This window comes from Pteropus alecto, unplaced genomic scaffold (genome assembly GCF_000325575.1).
Source record: "Pteropus alecto unplaced genomic scaffold, ASM32557v1 scaffold71, whole genome shotgun sequence".
NCBI lineage: Eukaryota > Metazoa > Chordata > Mammalia > Chiroptera > Pteropodidae > Pteropus > Pteropus alecto.
The window spans coordinates 10,624,754-10,633,476 of record NW_006433024.1 but is presented as its reverse complement, the minus strand read 5'-3'; the positions used below and the strand labels follow the sequence as shown (position 1 = coordinate 10,633,476).

Below are 8,723 nucleotides of genomic sequence, written 5' to 3'. Positions count from 1 at the left end.
CCAGGACTTTTGCATATTGGAGACACAGAGAAATAAAGAGAGTGCAGTTTTCTTAAGCATACAAAGGATTGCCAAAGTTAAGGTGCACTTGATAATAGTTGAGTTTAATGGGAAAGAGCATCTATATCTGTTTCTATTTCTTTAAATTTTCCTTTCTATGATATTGATGTTTTTGTGAAACAAAGATGGCAAAGGAAGATGACTGTTTATGCAGAGATTCTAAGAAAGTTAGATTTCTAGGGCTAAACACATAAGTTTTATCACATTTCCCCCAAATGTTTACAACTGAAACTGCTTATCTGACCAACAATGTATTCCTTTTAACAGGCTCCATTTCTTTTTACCTTACTGAGTTCACTTATTCATATGACAAATAGTTACTATGTATCTACTTGAATACACAAGGAGGAAATAATTAGCTTCTCTAGGGCAGGTCTTATAGTCCCAAATTTATTGGGCATTGCAAAGATCCAAAGAAAGAAACTAAAGAAAACATTGAAAGATCAAAGTGTCATTCAGAATTCAGAAAAGAAACGTCATATGTAGTAATAGGGACTATGGCTATATGTTTACTCTCCATCTTGGGCATACAGATAAACTACATTTCCCAGTACCCCTTGCATTTAGCTATCAACACATGATTGAATTCTAGCCAATGAAATGAGAAATTATATGCATCTCTTTCGAGCCTGGCCCGAAAGCAACCCACACAATGCTCTTCCCATACAATACTCCTTTTTCCCATTCGGCTGGCTGGATTGAGATGATCACATGTGTTGAAGGTGGCAGAGCCTCCATCAGCCTAGATCCCTGAACAACTGCATCGAAGAAGCCTGTGCTATGAACTGTTCACCAATCCAGTACTATTATCAGAAACACAAAGTAAATTTCAATCATGTTGAGTTATTATACATTTGGGAGTCTGTTGTTTCAGCAGTTATCGTAATTTAACTAATACACATGGCAACTAAGCCTTCAAATTTTGGACCTGTAAGAAGAAAGAAATGAGGACTAGTAATGGAGAGATTTAACAGCAATGGATAGTTTTGTTATTTGTCATTAAAAAGTTCAAAAGTTTTGGGATTCTCATTCTAATTGTCCCAAGGACTTGCCTTCTCTGTATGATCATCTTTACATTTTTTTTCTGCCATGGTTTTTCCATGGCATGTCAGAAAGAGAGATTACACACACACACACACACACACACACTCTCTCTCTCTCTCTCTCTATATATATATGTAGTATAGCCATTATGTCCAAAATGGTTGCAACCTATTGAACTCCTTTAATGACAGATAGAGATATGAAAGGAGAATATTAGATACCAGGAAGAATCTCGTTTTCTATATCTCTGGTCATTGCCAGGGTACCCACAGTAATGTCAGAACTCTGTAGCCTGAGCCTTACCCAGGCCCTGGGCCAATGGGAGCACAGCCTCATAGTGCACCAGGAACCTGCTCGTTATCAATGAGCAGAATTGATGTCACTTTGGTTGAATTTGATAGAAAACTCAAACCAAGATGATTTAAGCTAATAAGATATGTATTGATACATGCAACTGAAAAACCCAGGGGCAGGGGCCAGCTCCATGCAAAACTGAATTTAAGGGCTCCAACAATGTCATTGGGACCAAATCTCCCTCTGCCTTTCTTCTTTGCTTTGCAGGCTTTCATCCTTCATTCTCGGCTCCACATGGTGGTAAACTGGCTGCAGCAACATCAGCTACCTAAGGCGAATGCTCTTCTCTGAACCACTCCCAGTGGCCAGGGAGGCACAGTGCTTTGTTTGGTGAGGTGTGGTCACATGGTCTACTATGGAAACTAAATGTGGAAACTCCACCCGGAGCTTGGAGACTAAGAGTAAGGAAGTGATGACTTCCCAAGGGAATATCAAGGGCTATTACCAAAAAGGAGGGAATGGGTGTCAAGATGGCAAACCACACTGGGTAAAGAGGTAGGCAGAGCACCAAGTTCAGGTCATAGCACTGGGCCGAACCTTTATATCTCCCCACTCTCCATGGTGCTGACCCATCTCCCTGGCCTTTCTAGAACCCGAAGGGAGATAGGAACTCTAGTTCTAACCCCAGCAGGAAGCTACGAATCCTGTCCCACTTGCCTAAGCCCTCACTCAGGGCTGGTTTCTAGATTTCTCTAACTTGAAGTTGACCCCAAATCCTGCAAGAGATGAGGGTGGGTGGGGCAGGGCGGCTTTGGGGTCTTTAGTAAAATTTCTGCCTATAGATACCACTTTTGGCTTTTCTCACTTCTCTACTTTCTGATCTCTGTTGCCACCCATTCCCTGTTTATGGTGTGCCTACTCCTTGGTTATTATCATGTGCCTAAATTGCACTTGGGCTTTGCTCATACTTCTTTGGACTTGAGTATTAAGTTCTCAACAGAGGAGTTTCCATCTATTTGGTCTCATGGTATTTCTGGTTCCTGCCTTCCCCCTTCTCCCAACCTTAGTCCCACTGGCTCATGTGACCAGACTTGCTCAGCAGTTGAGTCATCTCTAGACTGTTTTGGCCCTACAGGCTCATTGTATGTGAGGACTGGGGATTCAGCAGCCTAGAGAGGGACAGCCAAATGTCTCTTGGACTTTCTCGGGCCAGAGGAACATTCTCTGACCTTGTGACTCTTCTCTGGCTTTCTAAAGTAGGAAGACTGATGCTGTTTGTAGACCTAAAAATGAAGTCACTTTGAATGCACATTGTAGCTAATCAAAGCACAGGCTGGAAGACAGCTCATGGACAGAAAACATCCCGAATCCTGAGCTAATGGGAGGAAAGACCTTGGAGTCCCACGAGGTCTGTGATAGGAGCCGCCCTACATGACAGAGTCTTCATCATCTACCTCAGAGGAATTTAGGATCATTCAGTGGCTGATTTTCTATGTAAACCATCTCAAAGAGACTTTCAGATCTCGGGAAAAAAGGGAAAAAAATTTCTTATTTAAAAACTAATGAAAACATCTATAATAATGATGATGATAATGGCTGATATTTATTGAGCCTTTTCTATGTTAAAAGAATTTTATATATCTCACTGTGTTGGATCTTTACAATATCTCCATGAGATGGGTATTATAGTCCCTACCTTTTATAGGGGAGAAAATGGAGGCATGGAAAGGTAAAATAATGTGTCCATGACTAGTAAGTGACAAGAACTAGTCTGTAAATGAACTGCTAGTCTTACACTAGGGCTTGTGCTAAGTGTAACCTCTACATTAGAGTGCTTAGTTTTAGAAGAGGCTCAGGTCTTATACAGGACTTAAACAGAGCTCAGGGACAGCGCCAGGTGGAAAATGTCAAAGCAAAGCAGAAGCGTCACCAGGAGTAGGCAACAGGTTCTCGTGGGCTGGTCCTAACATAGAGATCGGGCTCAGCCAATGTCACAAACAGGGAGGAAGTCAGACCAGAAACACCAGCGCTCAGAATCAGGTTGCCAAGGTCAGGTTGCCAAGGTCAGCACTCAGAATCAGGTTAACAAGCACAGGAGGACTGAGGTGGGGTGGGCAAGGCCAGAGAGAAAGGTGATCGGCCAGGAGGCAATTAACCTGGCTCCTTACAGGCGATGTTCCCCGCATCCTGTGTGTATCTTGGCTCACAGTTCAACCCCTTTGTACTCAAGAATCTGGACCTCAAAGCATTAAGCAGAGAAGTTTGCAGTGGGTTAGAAAAGGCGGCAGCAGTGGTCAGCTGGAACTAAGAGACCACGTCAAATTATTTTCTGGGCTGAGCATCTCCAGTGGGGCCACACAGTGCCTGGGGGACTCACTGGGAGATTCGAGCTCTGTACAGAGGTGAGAGAAAATGGGAAACAAGAAAATGAGAATTTGAAGAGGAAGGAGGACAAAGACAAAAAAAAAAAAAAGAGAAAACCACTGTGATTGTGGTGAGAGGTCAGAGATTCGAGCTTTGACAATTACTGAATTTCCCCTCAGTGCGGAGAGCCCTGGAAACCTGGGGTGTGTGTTGGGGGAGGGGGCGTACCTTGGAGGACTGGCTGTGCCAGACAATCTGGGCTTCCTTCCCACCATTTGTCCACTCTTTTTCACAAGTTTTGAGTACAAAATGTCTCTCCCTAGGCAGGACGAGCTTCAGTAATACGATGCCCAGAGTTGGTTATGACACTCAAGACTCTTGAGGGAAGAAAATATTTTTTTATGCCATCATAAAACTGCCCAGCTCACCTAGGCCTGCCGTGGAAATAGTGGCTCTGAAGACAGAGGGGAGAGAAGAGCATCTGACCTGAGGCTGAGGTATAAGGGAAAGTCTGGGATATATGTTCTCTCCCAGCCAGAGAATCAAACTGGCCTTTGCGCTGTGCCCAAGATAGCAGGAAGCAACACACAGTAGTTAAGGGGTTTGGGGTTGGGGCAGTCCCTGGCCTGACCTGGCCCTATCCAGAGGAATGAAGCCATGAAAGTCTCCCAGCGACAAGTCTTCCCTCCTGGAAAGGTGGGGAGAGGTATGTGTGGAGGGAGGACATGTGTCCTCATGCAGCTTCCCAGAATCCTCTACTTAGTGGAGCCGCTCATCCTAGCTTCTGCCTACAGTAAGCAAGTGCAGGTCTGCCAGAGCAAGTCCACGGAACATGCCCTCAAACAAGAGGCACCCCAGCATCTGGGCTCTGGGGATAGGGAGGCTCTGCCCAAACGTTGCTCTGCCATTTCTGGCTAAGTCACCTTGGATGACTGCCCATCTCTGAGCCTCTGTTTCCTCATCCAGGAGTTAGGGAAAAATAGAGTCCATCTAGCAGGGCTCTGAGGCTCCACCTGCAAAGCTCAAAGCATTGTACCTAAAAATATTATTACACAGCTGTCCCACCCAGAACTTTAATGATGGTGTTCAAGAAACTTATCCTTCCAGAGATGTGGCTTACAGGGTCTTTCTCACACAGGTCCTGGAGACACAGAGATGAATAAGGCAGGGCACACAGTGAGGAGGGGAGGCAAGACTCGCAAACACCTGATGAGAATCAGTGCTAAAAGTGCCTTGTGGCATGAATGTGCAGCTTGGGAGCTCCGAGAAGAATGTCCACCTAGGGGATCTAGAGAGTCGGCATATGATCCGAGCCCTGGAGAGTGAGCAGGATTTTATTGGAAGGGCAGTTATTGGTAGAAGAACATTTTTGGAAGAGGCGACCACATGAACAAAAATACAGTGATTGAATATGACCAGAATAGCAGGAACACAATGAATGATCTGAAGGTCTGGAGAATACAGTCCCTGATGGGGAGTGGAAGAAGAAGTTGAGAAAGGTAAGCTGGTCACGACTTAAACATGGCTACTATAGCTGAAGTGATCTGATAGAACAATGCTATCCAAGAGGACTCTCTGTAATGATGGAAACGGTCCGTGTTTCCACTGTCCAATATGGTAGTTACTGGCCACCTGTGAAGCTAGAATGACTGAGGGACAAAATTTTTTTTAATTTAATTTTAATTAATTAAAATGTAAGCTTAAATAACTACATGTGGCTAGTGGCTACCATATTGGACAGTGCAGCCATCAGACTTATGACAATAACTTCAGGTGTGTAGAAAGAGTCCTCAGTGCCCTCGCCTTGCAGTCCTAGCCTCAGCTCTTAAAGTGAAAGCTCCCGCGCAGGCTGTTGCTGTGGTTGTGCAGCCAAGTGATGAGTTGCGCTGAGATATGACTTGTTTCCTGCTTGCCAAGCTGTGCACCCCAACGTGGCTATGTCTTCTTAGAGGAAGGAACAGCTTTTTCTAATTCTTACAAAGACGTCACATGGGCTAGTAGCTGCTCTGCTTCCTCTAAAGTTTCTGTCCTCAGTGGTCTGTCTGCAGGTAGAGTCAGATCTCCTTTCTGCTCCCAGGTGGGGAACATGGGATGCCGGCTGTCATTCAACTATGCTCCCACAAGGTCCTCAGTATGGCTGCCAGTATAAGGTTCTGTTCTGCAGCCTCGACTGTCAACAAGCAGATCCCTTGACCTGAACTCAAGAGGAGGTAATAGGAGGCTCTTACTTTGGCCACAGTTGGAAAGAGCTGTCATTATTCAGCTTTATCAGCAATAAAGCATAGTTTATAGTTTAATTCCTACTTGGCTTCCTGGTCTATTTCTCAGTTGTTTCTAATACAAGGAGAAGAGAAGAGAGGAAAGAAGAAAGGTAAGCCGTTACATTTCCTTCTGAACCTCCGAACCTCCCAACAACAACAAAAAAACGAACACGGTTTTTAGTCTTGAATACAAAACAGTGACATATTCGTGAGCCCACATATCCAGGCATGACAAACCACTCTAAGGCATAGACTTTCACAGTAGGAAGGAATATTGAATTCTAAAACCTCATAAGGTGAGGAAACTTGGATCCCAGAGAAGTTGGATAACCTGCTCAAGGCCACACAGACATCAGAGGCAGATTTCCGGAGACTGGATCCCAGTTTCCAGACTCGATCCCATCCTAATTATAAAAATCAAAGGTGGCAAACTGGTGCCCATTGGTTAAAGTCAGCCTACTGCTTTAGTTTTGTTTTGTTTTATGTACACAGTGTTGGCCTATGCAGGATTTTAAAAATATTTTTTAGTTATTTGCCTTTACCCAAAAACTAGAAGAATTCACTTTGAAATTCTGATTAGCTATCATCCCGGGCCTGCAAATACACATGGCAGCAAGGGCCAGAAGCAAAGTAGTGTCTGTCCTGCCACAAAGAGTGGGAAAGAGGAAAAATGAGAAATGTGTACCATTTCAGAAGCTGATCACCCACAGTCATCAACCCGGATCCCAAAGTAATATAAGCTGCTTTTGAAACATCTGGTTTACAACTCATTATTGCTTATTAAAGGACTTAGAGTTTTAATTTGTAGAAGTTTAAACAAAATGTAGTTCTTAGAGATCATTTTGGTTGAGCCGATGCATTTTACAGACGAGCATCACTGGGTCGCAAGCCACACAAGCCTGCATTAAGCACAGGGTCACAGAGGCAGTAACCAGGCGGGATTTGTTTGACTCCCCTGGCTCCTGCTTTGTGGGGACTCCAGAACCATCACATTCTCTCCTACGAATAGTTTTGGGAGCAAATTCCCAGGAATGAGAACTCGCATATATTGAGGGCACTGATTTCTGCACTAAACACATTTATGTCCAACTTGGCACATAATAAGTTTTCGATAACTGTTGAATGAACAAATAAATGAATGAATGAAAGTGTGAATGAGTCAGGTAATGACCTCAAAATTAGGTGTGGCTTCTCTATGTTCCTGTTTTCAGTACATAATCTTTTCAAATGAATATTGATGAATCTTGAGAAAATACTAATATTTATGTCAGTTACAATCTATTCTCTTATAAATAGATGTGAGATTGCTCTGATCTGGAGAAGTAGTGAATCAGAGCGATGGTGTTATATTTTTCTGGATGCATGTTATGGCCTTATAAAAATATTAACATTTTTATTATCCTAAGATAAAAACTAAAGAAATCTTAACTTCACTAGGTAGAAAATTAGGAAGAAAAAAGGGAGGTTGCTGCCCAAATCCAACTGAAAATGTCCTTTTTTGCACCATTTTCTAGTCCCCTTTTGCATTAGCACAAAGATGCTAGTGCCATCTTTGCTCACAGCCAAGCAGCTGGACCCAATGTCTTGTGTCTTGCTGACCCACAGATATTTCAGTGAAAAGCCTTTGATTCAATTTTTACTCCTTCTCTTATTATAACTCTCTTGTCTAGGACTCCACTGGGAACACAGAGCTGTCCTCAGAAACACTTCTGCCCTCCATTTACTATTAATCATTGTCCTTGAATGAAACAAATGCCCCTCAACTTTGCCTATGCTTGGGACAAGTCATCTTCTGAGAAGCAGTTTGGTCCTGCAGGTTATTAGGTTTTGGGGTGAAGAGGGTGCCCCAAAGTCCTCCAGGCTGGTTCCGACAGGTCCAGATCCAGCTTAGGCAACCTTGTCTGTTAAATGAAGGTGATAGATAACACATTAGAAAGAAAACGAGCCAAGTGCCTTGCTTCGTTTCACTGAGCAGTGTTGGGTCCTTGCTGGGCATTTGCCAGGCTCCACTTGATAAGAGGATATCACGGGTCTTGGTCACTGTCCTGAAACAGGTTCTACCACTTTGACAGCCTTCGACAGTTGAAAGCCTTTTCTCTACAAACATCAATAGACTAGAGAGAAATCTCCACAGGTTTTCACTTTTTTTTTTTTTAATATTTAAAAATGAGGTTTCAGAATGTACTTTGAGACAGAGAGGCAGTAAACTACAACTTATTGTGTGCCAGAAATTGTACCAATTGTCTATCTTATTAAATCTCGCGACAACCTGGAGGGCTTTTATAATCCCCATCCATAGATGAAAAATGGAGGTGGGGAGAATATGGGTCTTGCTTAAGTTAAGGGCTGAGCTAGAATTCAAACCCATCTTTTTCTAACTATGAAGCTAGTGTCCTCTTCTTAGTGTTGCCCTTTCTGAGAGACTGGCTTTTTCTTTTTTTTTTTAAGCAACCTGAATCACACAATATAACTGGCCTTCTCTGTGTGTAATGACTAGGACCTCATAAGATACCGCATTCCCATCATAGTCTAAGACACTGCATAGTGCACGTACAACTAACCCAAAAACCTACTGTTCGAAACACCCTGGTTGGGAGAAAACCCTCAGAACCCCAAAGCAATAGTCAGGACCGTGGCAAATGCCATCTGATCGCCCAGCCCAAGGCTCAGCCTAAAACCTTCTGCAAGATATAACCCAAA

The 8,723-nt window shown here is 43.4% G+C and overlaps 1 protein-coding gene across 1 annotated transcript in view; it reads left to right on the top strand.

The window, feature by feature from the left end:
* The first annotated feature begins 5,002 nt into the window (after positions 1–5,002).
* The window catches only part of LMO2 (LIM domain only 2), a 34,365-nt gene continuing 30,644 nt past the window's right edge, over positions 5,003–8,723 (top strand). The window contains 1 exon segment of the mRNA XM_025044045.1: positions 5,003–5,084. Coding sequence (XP_024899813.1) covers positions 5,003–5,084 — 82 coding nt within the window.